Source organism: Lytechinus pictus, chromosome 5 (assembly GCF_037042905.1).
Source record: "Lytechinus pictus isolate F3 Inbred chromosome 5, Lp3.0, whole genome shotgun sequence".
Taxonomy (NCBI): Eukaryota; Metazoa; Echinodermata; class Echinoidea; order Temnopleuroida; family Toxopneustidae; genus Lytechinus; species Lytechinus pictus.
In genome coordinates this window covers 39,479,324-39,495,399 of record NC_087249.1, presented here as the reverse complement: position 1 = coordinate 39,495,399, position 16,076 = coordinate 39,479,324, and the positions used below count along the sequence as shown (strand labels likewise).

General features: G+C 37.3%; 1 protein-coding gene and 1 long non-coding RNA gene across 2 annotated transcripts; one reads left to right on the top strand and one right to left on the bottom strand.

The window, feature by feature from the left end:
• Positions 1–2,171: 2,171 nt before the first annotated feature.
• Positions 2,172–5,434, bottom strand: LOC129260221 (BTB/POZ domain-containing protein KCTD8-like). Its single transcript, XM_064100359.1, has one exon. It carries the CDS (start codon positions 5,209–5,211, stop codon positions 4,462–4,464), a length of 750 nt encoding a protein of 249 aa, XP_063956429.1. The 5' UTR covers positions 5,212–5,434; the 3' UTR covers positions 2,172–4,461.
• Positions 5,435–11,408: 5,974 nt separating this feature from the next.
• On the top strand, positions 11,409–15,234 carry LOC135154141 (uncharacterized). Its single transcript, XR_010293558.1, has 3 exons — positions 11,409–11,599; positions 12,768–12,845; positions 14,645–15,234. It is a non-coding gene; the product is annotated as an uncharacterized LOC135154141 (long non-coding RNA).
• The last annotated feature ends 842 nt before the right edge of the window (positions 15,235–16,076 follow it).

The window sequence follows — 16,076 nt, the reverse complement described above, 5'->3', positions numbered from 1 at the left end:
AACATGAGTAAGGAAGGAATTCCTTGAATGAATGCTCGAGCATCTGATAGCCGTTCTAAACCCGGAGTAATAGTATGAAGCGTTTATAAACATTGTATTAAACGCTGTATAAATGTTGCATTATATTATAAGAGAGAAGTGTTATTGTGTTTAACACTAGTGTTATTGTGTTTAACATATCCACTAACAAGGTGGATATGTGCGCAATATAAATACCCTATATTATTATTATTATTATTACTGAAAAGAGACACGTATTGAATTCTTTCAAACATGAACCAAAAATTAGAATAGGAGAATCTCATCCCGGTTTCAAAGTCCAAAATAACAGTTTGCAGTCTACTCCATTCATATAATTATTGATAGTCGCTTGCATGGGCCATGCAATTTTCACGTAGTCTCAATGTAAAACTGGTTAACAGTTGCTCTTTAGTAGAAACTATTACAAGTCTTCCATTCGTGTCTATCAAAACTCGATATTGATTTAATGAAAATTAATAAAGAACATCGAGTGTTCTGAACTTGAACTGAATGTAATCGAAAACCGACTCCAGATCGATCGAGGTTAATACATTTTTATCGAGTAGCATAAGATCCATTTTGGAGTCGGGAGCATGCATGTACCATAATGATACAGTCATACCGATGAAACCGACTCCAGACCGATCAAAGCTTTTTACGTTATATTGAATGGCAAATCTTCTGTCGGTTTGGAGTCGGATACCTTAGTGTGACTAGAGGAATTTTACAGGCACACCAACGAAACCGACTCAAGACCGATCAAAGCTATTACGTTATATTGCATGGAACATCTTCAGTCGGTTCGGAGTCGGATACATTAGTGTGACTAGAGGAATTTTACAGGCACACCAACGAAACCGACTCAAGACCGATCATAACTGTCATGTTATTTCGAAAAGCATATGATTGATGGGTTTGGAGTCGGATACGTTATTGGACTGCATGTAGCAGAATTCTACAGTCACATCAACAAAACCGACTCCAGAACGCAAAAAATCTATTACATTATGTCCAATGGCATACTAAGTCGGTTTGGAGTCGGATTCTTTGACGAGACAATGACTAAGATGTGAGGAACAAGGGTGATTCTAAAAGGCGGATATTAAACCAGCATCACTCAAGTCTTCTTTCAAATGTCAGTTCATGGGAGATTGTTAGTTTAGCCCGAGATGCATACGTCACCATCAACAACGACTCTACAACTCTACAAAACACCATTTCTGCCCTATTTGGCAAAAGGAAGCGAGGAAACATAACAACCGAAATTAGGTTTTGATATGTTTATGCTTTATTTTATTTTTATCTAATTCAAAATACAGGAAAACATTGATAGAGCTAAGAGATATGTCCCGTCAACCACAGTGCAAGTGTGTATGTGTATATTACCAATGAAAACATCACACACACACCCTCACACAATTCTTGCTCTTTTCCAGGAAATTACTCCTCTCTTGCTTCCTTTTGCTAAAGTAGGACTGAATACATGTATACTCGAAGTTTTTTTGTGGATCCCTAACACGTAGTGTCTTTAAGAATTGTCCATTAGTGGGTTATGCCTTCTCGTGATATGATAATATTCGCATCGTTAGGTAAACACACACAGACAATGTTGAAATGATACATTGATGACACAGGCAAAATCGCAACAAAAGATGGCTTTCGGAATGCATATTATTCAATATGAATATAAACACGGTATGCAGAATGTAAAAGGCAAAGAGGACAATCAATCTCACGGAATATCTGTGAGAAAGTATTTTTCCTTTGATCCATGCACGAGATTGGCTCTATATCGCATTTTTTGATCAGCATGATACCATTGTTACCCAGTTATAAAATTGACCTTTCAATTTCTCAAGCGACGAAGGTTGCGGGCTTGGTAACATATGTCGCATATTACTCCCAAAATGTCGGGCAAACAAGTGAGTGGTATCGAAAGAAAAAGACAGAGCGTCGGAGGCACAATTTGTGTATTTGAACAGCTTGGACGAGAAAGCGTGGACGAGATATTGACATGAACTTTTGTCTCCGTTAACGAATGAAAAAAAAATAGTTAAGGGTAAGTATATAAGACAGAATCGTTCCAAGCTTGGAGAAACGAATTTATATACAAGTGAGAAACACACACAACATCAAAATTGTACTCTAAATTTAGCTTTGCAGAGTTCCTAATGAATTGCACTTTATTTTTACAACAGACTTGGGAAATATAAACTGTTTTTTAATGACTCTAGAACAATATTTTGTAATTAAGAACTTATTGAACAGAGAGGTATTTGTCAAGATAACAAGTGACGAGTAAATTATTTGCACATAATATGCACACACGATCCGCCTGTAAAAGGCTATGATGCTATATTGTATCATTACAAGTATTACACTTTAGTTTGCTAGCAATTAAGTATGAAATTCTGGTTCTTTTTAAAGTAAAATCTATTTCATAAATCTTTCATACTACTCATAGTCCCCTTTAAACTAAAGTAACTTTTATCTAAGCCAATGAAAGGTTTGAGCAGTTTGTTTCCACGCTGTAAATTCAAATTTAGGGCCGATTTCCTGTTAAATCTGTATCATCCCTTTAAAATTGAAATACTATACCGCGTAGAAGATGGTGGCATAAACCACCGTGCTAAACAATACACCAGCAGGCATATTGATTACGAAATAAAAACATATGGCTGAGAAACCAAAACTAGTGCAGTAAATAGGTCTACACATAAATACTTCGGTTCTTCATGTTTACAGAGAGCATTTCCAGTTTATATTTATATATTCCTCTTATAGTTTTCTTTTTTCATAGACAACGAAGATAATTCCCAGGGGCATTATTATATACATCGTGAATTGGTGCATGAAACGTTGTATCGTGCCACCACAAGGAGGCATCTATCTGATTGATAGCGCAATTCCGTTAATTGCATCAATCAAAGAAGAAAATATGATCATAGAAAACCGGAGAGATGATATGCAACGACGGAGCGAGGGGTTGTTGGCATACTGGCCGAGAATGAAAACACAGGGATTGCATCGTAATTATAGGTTCCTGGGTTGTGGATCAACATGATTGGCGAGCATAATGGGCTCGGGGATGGAAGGAGTATGGAAAAAGCATTCATATTTAATGTATTTATTTGATCATCACAAAGTGGTATATTGACAGGGGTGCAAGCGGTAGCGATCATCCAGAGAACTAGGATAGACAGGCGGGGAGGGGGCACAAAGATGGTGGCGATCTATCCTCCCTTTCACACGTTGCAGGGGCAAATAATTCGTCTCCAATTTGCTTGATCGCGTCGGCAACTCGGCACCATGGACATTCGGGCTAAAAATGATATACCCTACCTTCCATTTTAGGCATCCGTTTTGGCTGACTTCGCTCATTGAATTCATTGGTCATGATAACTATAAAACAGAAGAAAAACATACTTAAAGTTCGTTCTGCGACACAGCTTAAAGTGTTGTACAACATTGACCAGCTTGTAGCGTGATCACCGATGCATGAAGTCTCTCGGTTTCCATTTCCATAAAATTCGATACCAGCATAATCATGGCTGAACCTCTTACTATTCACTTTCGTTTGGTGTGAATTTATCCTTGATGGATTTTTTTCCTAGCTATCCGATTCGTGTCATGCAAATTTAATGATATATTTTTCCCAGATCAGTAGCGGCTTGTCGTGACATCAAGCATATGTCTGACGATATAGCTAACTTGTAACACAATCCGAAATAATATCCCAAAGGCCAAATTATATTGCAATTGGAACGTTGTAAAATGCGTAGATACAGGCACGGTCTATTGTAGGGCGTGTACGATTACGAACTATAAAAACAATTATAATCTAATCATAAAGCTCCTCGAATATAGAAATTAAGAAAGAATAATTCAATGTGGCTATAATGCAAAATTGTCGACACTACTTGTACAATTCACTCCAAGGATTCGTACGTATCATTGGGTAGGCATACTACATCTACTCTCCACTGGTTTAAGAAGTAAATCCACTGGAAATGCCCATGACAGCAAGGGTGAAATATTCCACAAAGAACTTGCTGACAAAGAGATAATAGAACGAAGTGATACACTCCGTATCATTTACGTCTTGAGATAACTGAAAAGGTCATGTTTCGAGAACGAGACTAAGTTTGTGTCTGTTACAAAGGTATTTCTAAAGACATGTTTAATCTTTCTAAATTGTTCAGTCTAAACGCGTATACTTAACACCAACAAATTACCATATCCAGATTGTCCTTGAATTACTCCAAATTCATCAAAATTGTTATTCTGTCCCATCTGACAAATCCTATACGTCGAATCTATTATGCGACAAAAAAATGTAGAGCTTCCTTTTGAAGATAAAATCTGAACCGACAGAGTATCACACTAAATAATGTTCATCAAGTTCCTTGGTGACTGAAGAATATCCAATCATGTCCAAGATTATGGTCGTTGGAACACAAATTCATTGTAATGATGCCATTTACTTTCCTCGGTCTCCATTGGACCGACCTGCGAGCTTGTCCCAGATGCACAGCAGCTGATAAATTTGAAACCAGAGGTTGCTAGCATGTCAAAGGCTTGCTCTAAGTAAATGTGTTTTAGGTAGAACCTGGCACTGTAACGGCTGCTTTGACCGCGATCAGGATCACGGCTTTCATTCAGAGTGTCCCCAAAGACCTCCCTTGCCAACGATACCTTCCCGCTAACCAGGATCCGAGACACTTTCCTGAATTTTACATCGGCAAGGCCGTCGCGACCGAAGGCAAAGGTCCCTCGGTAGCCGATGGTCAGGAACCCAGCGGCCTTGCCTGAGGTACCATTGCTTGATATTGAATTCGACGCCGCGTTCGTGTGTGGAGTAGGCGATGATCCAAGGAGGCTCATGAGCCCGGCTAGACGATAGAACCTTGCTTCTTCATACAGGCGAGATGACTCGGTAAAACCTTCTGGTAACAGTAGCTTATTAGTCCGTAGGTAATCCAGAATGTACCTGAACAACTGGCCATCCCTATCAATGAAGTATCTACCTCTCGAGTCTCTGCTCACCAGACCCGACTCACATCTGCCGGTAAATATCTCGGCTAGCAAGGAATCCCTGTCTTTTGTTAAGGTTCCCAAAGCCGTGGTGTACGCTTGGCCTCCAACATTTAGCTCAACAACCGCCGGGAAAGGTTCTATATCGGATGACATGATTGCGGATTAGTACAGATTTTTCACCAGAACACACCGATGGACTGTTCCCTATATGTGCATTGATAAGGAACACAAGTTGAACGTTTTGTCGAGTCGGTGAGAGTAGTGGTGTACTGCGCGACTGATCGATCTGAGCACAACTTGAGAAATGCCCAACTTTCCGGTTTATTCGTGGTTATAATGGCTTTGCTGGTGGCGTGTCGTGTGATGTAGAATGCGTGTATGCTGTGGCGGTCCGACATGCAGAAATACCTTCGCGGAAAATGCGGAGTGGTGTGTTTGCATTTAACCACTTTCTGCCATTCTCTCTCTATCTCTTCCCCTCTCTCTCTCTCTTTCTATCTCGCTCTTCCTTTTTTTTCTCTGCCTTTTTTCCCTCTCTCTAAAATGTCTACCCCTTCTCTCTTTACATTTCTCTAGTCTACATCGTTTCTTTTCTTTTCTTGCTCTCGATCTGCCCCTCTATCTCTTTTCTCCTCCCTCCATTTCTGTATGTGAGTTTACGTCTTTGTCAACATGCATTTTTCTAGTACATCACTCACTGATTATCCACCTTAGTCATTTATGTGGAGAAGGAAAACACAAAATGAAACCAGCACGTATTGTACTCAAAACCAGTTTCTATTTATAAGATACACCTTTCATAGAACCTACAAGGTTCCCATCGAGAGTGGCACCTAGCTTCATCCCTCTCAATCATACATTTTATAGCCCTCTTTACAAAACGACCTACAGGAATATTATACGGCCGATACAAGCTGGTGTATCCCTTTAAAATCTCCTTACAATTTTTTTTGTGATTGTCTGAGCTGCAGACTGACCCGAAGTATATTAATTTTTTTGTTAACAAATGTTGATAAGGAAATGACTCTTCGAGAGTGAATACGTGAATAACCGCTGTAAGCAAAACATGAAATGTTTAGGATTGCCAAGATTTCATGGAACAGCCACGTCAACGAAACCGATTCCAGATCGATCAAAGCTATCACGTTATTCCGAATAGCATATCATCGTTCGGTTTGGAGACGGTTTCGTCGGTGTGACTGTTCCATGAAGATGAAGTCTTGGCTATCCTAAGCAACACAATAACCTCTGTATACGGAACTCCGAGAAAGGTTAAGTTCTATGGGTTAGACGTCATTTCCTTTTTGCAGAGGAAGCATATACTATGTTGATAATGTGACATAAACGTTAGAAGGTTCACTTCATGTAATCAATATGCCTGAATAACACTTCCTTGCCACCTTATAGCGATTTAGTTCCCTGTACGACCGGTGCTGCAAAAGTCCTCTATTCACCTTTCCCACTACATTTTAAGAAGTTCAGCTAGCGAGGCAGATAAAACGCTCCATAGAACATAATTTTCCAGAACATACTTTTCCAGAACATAATTTAAAAATGAATATTGTAAATGTTTGTTCACATACAGTAATGTATTTGTTTTGCTTTTTAGTGGACCCCTCCATTCTTCTCATGATATATACTTATATTGATTTTAATTACATTTAATTATATTGATTATATTGATTTAAAATTGACATACACGTTAATCTATATTTGAATTACTTATTGAATGTTGAATCTTGTCCATGCTTTTGTTTAAATTGAATCAATTTATCTTGTACATATTTATATTATGTTGAAGAATGAAAAATAAATTTGAATTGAATTGAATTGAATGTAAGTGAATGATGGTACTAAAGTGAGGAGTGATGATGTGTACGTTATTTTTGTTTATTCTTTCTCTCATGCCACTCTGTCATATACCCCCCCCCCTCCTGCATTTCTTTCTTTTTGGGGGGTATCCATCAATGAAGGCTATATATTTTACCGTTTGACTTATCACTTATACCATACCGCTTATCGTTTTGTGTAGCGCAAGCATACCTCCATTTATTTTGACTCGACTTATATATTCATCTGTATCTGTACGGTACCAGCAAGATTATAGGTGTCAGGCATTATCAATATATACCATCCACAGCCGTGGGCTTCACTTATATAACCGCATAGTCTCATAGTTATAATGTTTTTGTTCCAGTCACACCACTGAAACTATCTTCAAACCGATCGATGGTATTCCATTGAGAATAACGTATTAGCTATGATCGGACTGTGCGCATTTTGGTGAGTGTGAGTGGGGGCACCAGTGGCATCTCTGGATGAATACATGTATGACTGTGTGTTTATTTGGATGTAACATGTAAACAGCTATAGGACGAGCGAATCTTTCTTGAGAGGAGATGACTCTTTCATCCCTACTGGAAAGAAGACTGTTTCCCCACAGTGTGTTCACAGTGTGGAACACAATGTGAAATCGCCTTCACGACAGGGTGCCGTGGACGAGTGGTCTAAGGCTCCTGACGATGCATGGAAAGTCCAGGGTTCGATCCCCGGCCGCGGCACCTATGCCCGTGAGCAAGGCATTTCATAGGCAATGCTCTTTTATCCTGCATTCAAATACATGTAAATTAAATGCTAAACGCATTCTTGGTAAGTAGGTGTGCACTTTTTAACAAAAATTAAGCATTTCAAGAGAATGTGAAGCACCGTATAGTCGCCATGTGAACATGATGTGAACAGTCACACCGTCGAGGTGTCCACAGTGTGATAATATCTTCACACTGTTGAATTCAAGCATTTCAACAGTGTGGATAATATTTTCATGTAGTCCACCTTGTGAACACACCGTGTGTCACTGTGTCCCATCTAGCAGAGATACTTGCCCAGCTAAAGTACATGTATGATGATACGGTCACATAGGCGAAACGGACTCCAAATCGATCAACAATACATCATTGCTTATGTCTTTGATCGGAAAGGAAGGGAGTCAAATTTGCACACACAGAAAAGTGAGTTCGGTTTCACAAACTGAAACTGGACATGTACGCGAGCTGACTGAATAGATACATTAATTAAGATTTACCATTTCACTCTACTGCTTTTACGTATAAACAGTTCTGTTTGACTCAAAGATATATCTTAAAGGAAGCCACATTTCAGATTGAGGGCGCATTATTTTAACACATGATAGATTTCATGCAAGCATTCTGGATTCCAGCTTATCTTAGTCCATGGTCTATAAATTCTGAGCTAATATTATGGAAAGCCAAAGAGGTCAAAATTTGGTGTACATTGCATGTTTATAATATGTTTGTTATCATTGACTGTGGTATTTCCTCGTTCTTCAGTCATGACATGTTAGTGGTGCATGGTGAAGACACAACTTACAGCTATAACTGTCTCATGTATCTTTCCCAGGAAGTTATGAATGATTTACCAATGATTTATCAAATGAGCACGAAAATGGCATGGCTTCTGCTGTTGGAGATTTTTGTCACGTTTGGCTATCCATAGTTGAATCAGAACTTAGGTTTAAATTAAACCCGACTACAGAGTTCTGGCCTGAATTCTGGTTTGAATTCACTTTGTAAGTACAAATTCATCGAAATTATAAATGTATAAACCGGCATCCCGGTGTATATAGCAAAATAACTAATAATAATTATAATAATACTTGCTTGTAATAGCGCTCAGCACTTACTCTATCAGAAGTCTGTAAGCGCGAATACAGCATAATTACCCTGGCTTTAGCACAGCAGCTGTTAAGCGCACTGCGTTTCAAGGAATAAATTCCTACCATGTACCCATTCACCTCACATGGGTTGAGTGCAGCACATACTGTTGGTTAGGTAAATTTTCATTTCATTTCATTTCCAACAAAATAAACATCAATATAATTAATTCAATGCAATAACGAAAATATGTATCATCATAACACTTGAATTAACTACAGAGCATGATGTTAATATCATATCGTGGGTGCGTCGTAGTCTAGTGGTTCTGACTTTTGCCTTTGAAACAGAGGGTCGTGGGTTCGAATCATGGCGTGTTTTCCTTCAGCAAGAAATTTATCCACACTGTGCTGCACTCGACCCAGGTGAGGTGAATGGGTACCCGGCAGGAATAATTCCTTGAATGCACTGAGCGCCGGTGATGGTAGCTCGAGCTAAAGCCGGGGTAATAATAGCAGCGCTTTGTATCCTCTGCCAAAAAGTGCTTTATAAATCCAGCTATTATTATTATTATTATTATTAATAATAACAATCAATAAATGAAGTATGACACTAAAATATAGATTTAGATTTTTGGGAAAAAAATTTCTTGCTGAAGGAAAACATGCCATGTCCCTATGTTGGAAAGACGAGGGACATAATCAGTAGACCACGTCGCCCCCGATTGAGATATAGCATTTGTGAAAATAGGCCGCGGAACAGTTTTGAAAAAGTGCGGGGGCTGACCATGCAAAAAATCACAATCAGATGGTCATTTTTACGTTTTTGTACACAGTTTTGTAGAAAAAAAAAAGTGGGGACTAAAGCCCGTTCAGCCCCCCCCCCCCTTGTTCTTCGGATCCTGCTATTTTTTCATCAAATGAAAAATGTCAACATGGTAAAAGGGAGAACAAATTTGCAGGATACGTCACCTTTTCGAGAAAAAAAATCTAGAGAGGGCGCCCGTCTTCTTTCCAGTATACTCTGTTCAAGTAAAATTCATATCGCCGCAATTGATCATGTTGATAGGCCAATATCCGTATATTTTCTTATTTTCCATTTTCAGATAGTCAAGTTTAAATGATAAATAATCAAGTTTAAAGGTAAAGTCCACCCCAGAAAAATGTTGATTTGAATCGACAGAGAGAAATCAAGCAAGCATTATGCTGAAAATTTCATTAAATTTGGATATCGATGTGTATAAAATAAGAAAGTTCTCTTATTTTTCACGTAACAGTTACATGCACAACTCAGTGATATGCAAATTAGAAGGTCGATGATGTCCCTCACTCACAATTTCTTTTGTTTCTTTATTGGTTGAATTATTCAATATTTCATTTGTTTTTAACAGATTTGACAACAATGACCAACTTGACTGAACCACAAAATTATAAAGAAATAGAAATTCAAGATGTTCAGGGAGCAATAAAATCTTGTTTCCCATTTGACAATGAGGAAAAAAATCAAAATATATAACATTTCATATAATAGAATATAAAAGAACTAGTGAGTGGGTGACGCCATGAGTCCCCTCATTTGCATACCGACCAGGATGTGCATATAACTGGTTTTTTTTTATTAAGCGAAACTTTAAAATGTCACAACTTTCTTATTTTACATCCAATTTTGATGAAATCTTCAGTGTTATGCTTGTTGTATTTTCCGTTTTTATCCGAATCAACTTTTAGTCGGGGTGGACTTGTCCTTTAAATATGAAATGAACTTTTTTTTAAATATAAAAAGTCCATGCCGACAGTCAAGCTTCAAATACAAGTTAAAAAATGATAATACCATCTAGATCTCTCTCTGACTACATGGTTTAATAGTTACCATGTTACGTTACCAATTTTACACTTACAATAAATAAACTGCGAATTTTCTATTGCATTACCTGGCGATATAAATGGCTGCTTTATTTTTTATTTGTCATTTATATTATGCTGAGTTATTCATGCCCGTTCTTCCATTTGCTCGTCTCTCGAGCGCTTTTCGTATTTAGCAAAGAGTGAAATTGAAACTATAATTATTTAAAGTACACTTTGAATGTGGTTTAATGGCTCCTTCAAGCCGGCGTCAGTCAGTCTTGCATTTGGGATTTGTATTACCCACAAGTGGACTCAGACCGACTTGACCACTGGACTAGAAAGAGCGAACAATAATTATTGCTAATGAACAATAGAAAATGTTGACATGATCAGGCAGAGGACCGTAGGCGACTTATATGTATGGGGTTAATGCTCTCGAGGCGGCCATAGTCTACTTTCGTCGAATGTGCACTGATCACCACCCAAATTACAGGCCTGAAGGCGGCTTCAAACTAGCCGGCGTTGGAGGCGGCCTCAAACCCGACGCATGTTTATCAGAGGCATACACATTTTTATAATCTGTATTCAGTAACTGATTCTCACATTATTTAAAAAAATTGTTTGTTGGTTGTTGTTTTTTAATACTTTTTTTGTTTTGTGGTTACCAAAGCTACTATAAGGACAGGCTCTTTCAACTGGTGAAATTGCTTCAATAAATGCCAGAAAGACCAGGGAACGTACGGTGTACCAAATCTATTATTCTATTTTGACTTCTAAATCAGTGGACCGTAATATTCATTTATGTCCCTATTTTTTTTACTGCAAAAAATCAACTGTTGCAAATGGCTCGTCGAACTTGTAGTTGATCGTTGTTGTAGTTGTCTCATTTCTTAATTCGCCATCAGAGGACAGAGATTTCTTGAGCTTTTCCTGTATTGATCACTTCAAAATCGCCTATCAAAATGAAGCGTCTTCTGGTTCTATATCTGGTTGCAATTATTCTAATGGCTGAATGTATGGATAACTGTAAGTATACTCTGTTTGGTTAAAAGCTAAGCCCAGAGGGTGTATTATAATGATGTTACTCCGCGCCGTGGACGATTTTTTTTTTCTTACTGCGCGCTTAAAGCCAGATAGTTTTCGTAGCATCGGGGGCATCATTTTGCACCTGGGGAGCGTTTCATGAAAGGACTTGTCGGACGTTTTATCCGACAAGTCCTGTTTTATCCGACAGTTACCATAGTAATAGTGCCTCACAGCCAATCAAAATCAAGGAAAGATGTCAGATATGACAACTTGTCGGAGAAAAATCTTGATGAAACGCTCCCCAGTTTGCATAATTTTTTATGAAAGGGTAATTACATGTATGCATGTCGTCATTAATGTGCATTGACTGAGCTGCCTTATTGGGATTTCACGTTTTGCTTGTCTAATTAAAGGGATGGTCTTAATACATAGAGTAGAATCCACTGAGCAAAATGCCGAAAATGTCATCAAAATCGGACAACAAATAATAACGTTATTTAAGTTTAAATAGCAATATTTAGTAATATTTTGTGAAAACAGTCGTCATGAATATTCATTAGGTGGGCTGATGATGTCACATCCCCACTGTCCGTTTTCGTATGTTATTACATAAAAGTTGAATAAACCTAATTTCATATAATACAGGGGCCGCGGAAGCGGGGGGGCTGGGGGGCTTCAGCCCCCCCCCCCCCACTTTTTTTCCAAAACCGTGTACAAAAACGTAAAAATTACCATATGATTGTGATTTTTAGCATGGTCAGCCCCCCCACTTTGAAAACCGTTCCGCGGCCCTTGTAATAAAATACTAAAGAACAAGTGGGGATGTGACATCATCAGCCCATATATTCATGACGACTGTTTTCACAAAATATTGCTAAATTTTAAAATTCAATAACTTTGTTATTTGTTATCCGATTTTGATGAAATTTTCGGCATTTTGCTTAGTGAATTTTACTCTATTTATTAAAATATAAATACTTTCAGCCCGGACCATCCATTTAAAATGATTACAGTCCATTATCATGCACCTGAAATATACCTTCAATACATGAGATCTGCATACAGCAATTGAAAATTTGGACTAATAGATTCTTTAAAAAACCACCTTATTTTGTATCGTTGGAAAAAAAATCAACAACACAAACATCTTTCAACATTGAATCCCTAGATGGAGTAGTTGCTCAGGTTTGTAGTCGCCGCCGTTCCGCTCGGCTATCAACTTCTCATGAAGACTGTGATCATGATGGTAAGTTGATATTTCTGAATATACGCTACAACCACTGGCGTATGATGGGTGCTTGGCCGGGCCATTGACCCCCAAATTCTTAAGACAAAGAAAATGAACGGGAAAAGGGGGAAAGGGAAAGGGGGAAGGGTGATATCACTGTTAGAAAATTTCTACTTAAAAAAACAAAAGTTCCTGCAGCAGAGTCTCAAGAACACCTGTAATCTTTCTGCACTGTGTAATCTTACATGCATTTTGTGTAAAATGACAGAAAATTGGTATTTGGTTTATGTAACCTTACAAATTTATTGTAATAAAATTGATTCCCCTTTTATTTTAAACAGACCTGTTCTGTAAAATTGTAGAAAAATTCTAGAAAATCTTTTTTGTTATAACAATTTACAGAATGATTCGGTTATATTTCTTTCTGTATAATCTTCTATTTTTCTAACAGTGTGTGGTATTGTATTCTGAATATCATATCAACAAATATATCACAAAATAAGGCTTTTGTATTAAAAAGCAGGTTCTTAGAGGTTTTGCCCTATATACGCCATGTCTGGTCCCTCGAATGTTTTGGCTCATTGCTTCACTGACTATACAATGACAACATTGTCATCTCATAGACAGGCTTCATAGTTCATGTATTTTGGCCTATTCAGTTGATTTAGAATAATAATTGAATAATTTCAATTGCAAACTGCGACTAAGTTAGTACATAGTATACGAAAAGATCATAAGTTTTATAATCAAGTTTGTTGGGTTTTTTTTTGTTCCAATAATGCAATTCGTGGTTTTAGTTTATCCTCTACATGATTGTGTGATCATCATTATCACAGCTTATCTTTATTAATTCAAGAACTTATCATATCGTCATATCTATGAAAAAAATCTTAATATTTCAAAAGAATTCATGTATAATAAAATAGTAACAGATTCAAAAGTTTATCATATCGTCATATCAACAAAAAATATAAATGTTTTAACATTCATGTTTGATAAAATGCAAGAGAAATATTGAGTGTGTAACCTCACCGGGTCAATAATTTGCACATCACTTGTGTTATACATAATCATAACTGTCTAGTGAAATTAAAGGTAATTGTTCCCGGAATTCAAGAGGGCGCTGCGGACAGCGCAAGCAGATGACTACCGAAGTCTCAGTTCGCGTAATATTATTTCTACGTTGCAAAAGAGTCCAATATTCGTGTCCCAAAGTTAAGTTCCACTACACCTCTTCTGAGAGAACTCCACTGGTTGCCTGGAACGGAAAAAGCAAAAAAAAAACAATTATTGAGTGAAAATTGATTCTATTTTCGAGATTTAAAACAGAAAAACGGTCATTTTTCAAAATGTTACAAGTAACTAGTTGAATATCTAACTCTGCATTATTTTTTGCATTCATGTGCTGCGCGACTTGCTGATTATTGACACCTGCTAGCAAATTCCCTCGGTGATCTTCGTAATGAAGATGGTGCCAAGGACAACACGTAACAAAACTTTCCAACTTTTCTTGATTCCCGGGAACGAGTACCTTTAGGCAATTTTTCAAATGTCGTAACTCTCCTAATTTGCATCTGATTTGATGAAATTGTCAATGTTCTTCCTGTTTCATTTTCCTTTTTTTTTATTCGAATCAACTTATTGTTGGACTTGACCTTTACTGCAAGAACGATTTCTGAATGATAGGGCCTGATTCATAAGAAATGGATTACAAATGCTACATACTGTACTTAGAAAATAGGTACAGATGGGTATCTCCCTTCGTATAAAACATTTTTATATGTGTGAATACTTTTTAATTTTCTTTTCTTTTTCAGAGAAAAATGAGATCGGAGTTAAAGACGAAGTTTACGACGTGGACAAGACCTTGACTCATCACAAAAATCGAGAAGATAGAAACCTGCTTTTTGAACCTGAAAATGATTGAACGCAAGATAGAGTTGTAATAATATCCCAAGACACTCCCGAAATGTCTCTCTGATACACAGCTGAATTCATTCTAACATCAAAAACCTTTTTTGGAAGCCATTTTATCAGGGGCCCCTTTTTCACAGAAAATTTCGATAGACACCCGGCAAGATTGTAATACAAGCACTAGGAGAAGCTCTGTTAAAACAAAATGAGCATCATGTTGATCAATTGAAAGTTTTGTTGTCGCACTTATTTGACTGTTTTTTGTCTTTTTATATATTAAGTCTTACAATTCATCTCGTTAAGTGAGTGGTCTAGACTTAATTGATGTAGTTTGTAGATTTTTATGAGTGTTTTTCATAAATGTTCTTTGTCATCAATTACTTATGTTAGGACACCATTGGAAATAAGCCATCTCGGTATTTGTTTATACTTCATTTATTTTATTCATGTACTTGTTATATTTTACCTGACAAATAAAACCAATCAATCAATCAATTATCAATTGAATATTTAAAGGGCAAGTTCAGCCTGGTTCAAAGTTGATAAGGTTTGACGAGGGGGTCTGTGGAGCCGTGTTATGTGCAAACGCCGGGATATGTGCAAACAACGGTATATGTGCAAAATTTCGCCGAGATTTGTGCAAACAACGGTATTTGTGCAAACGCCACGCCGGGAAATGTGCAAATCTGTCAAAATTTATCAACGGCATCTGCGCAAACGTGACGACGGGATATGTGCAAATGAACAATTTTCACGGGAAATGTGCAAACCTCCGGGATATGTGCAAATGACTGTTTTTATCAATATTAAGGCTATTTCTCATGAAATGTTTCAAAACATTACTGTTAAAATGAGAAACATGCCTGCATAAGGGAGAAGCTACATGCAGTGCCATCGGCAATGAAACACTTTTTAGAGGGGGGGGGGGCACCAGACTAAAATTTAAGGGACACTCAATTTCGAACACTGCCTGAGGCACTTTCAAGGCAAATGGGGCACAATTTTTTTTTTGGTCATTCGGGCGAGAGATGTTATACCCACAATGTTATAACACCCTCAAACGTATAACACATTACACTTAAAGATCGCCGGCAAATAACTCTCTTACCCGCAAATGTACTCCAGACACACCATTGTATGTGTATATATATATATATATATATATATATGAGGAAAATTCCTATAACGCTCTGCTTCAGTTGAAACATCGAGCACTTTCCCTAAAATTGATACTTTTCAATTTAATTTGTATTTGTAATTATATATATTTATATATATATATATAAATATATATATATATATATATATATATATATATATATATATATATAGAGT

What these genes read in the sequence shown, in the direction of transcription:
- LOC129260221 (XM_064100359.1), bottom strand. Translation starts at nt 5,211, where the DNA reads ATGTCATCCGATATAGAACCTTTCCCGGCGGTTGTTGAGCTAAATGTT.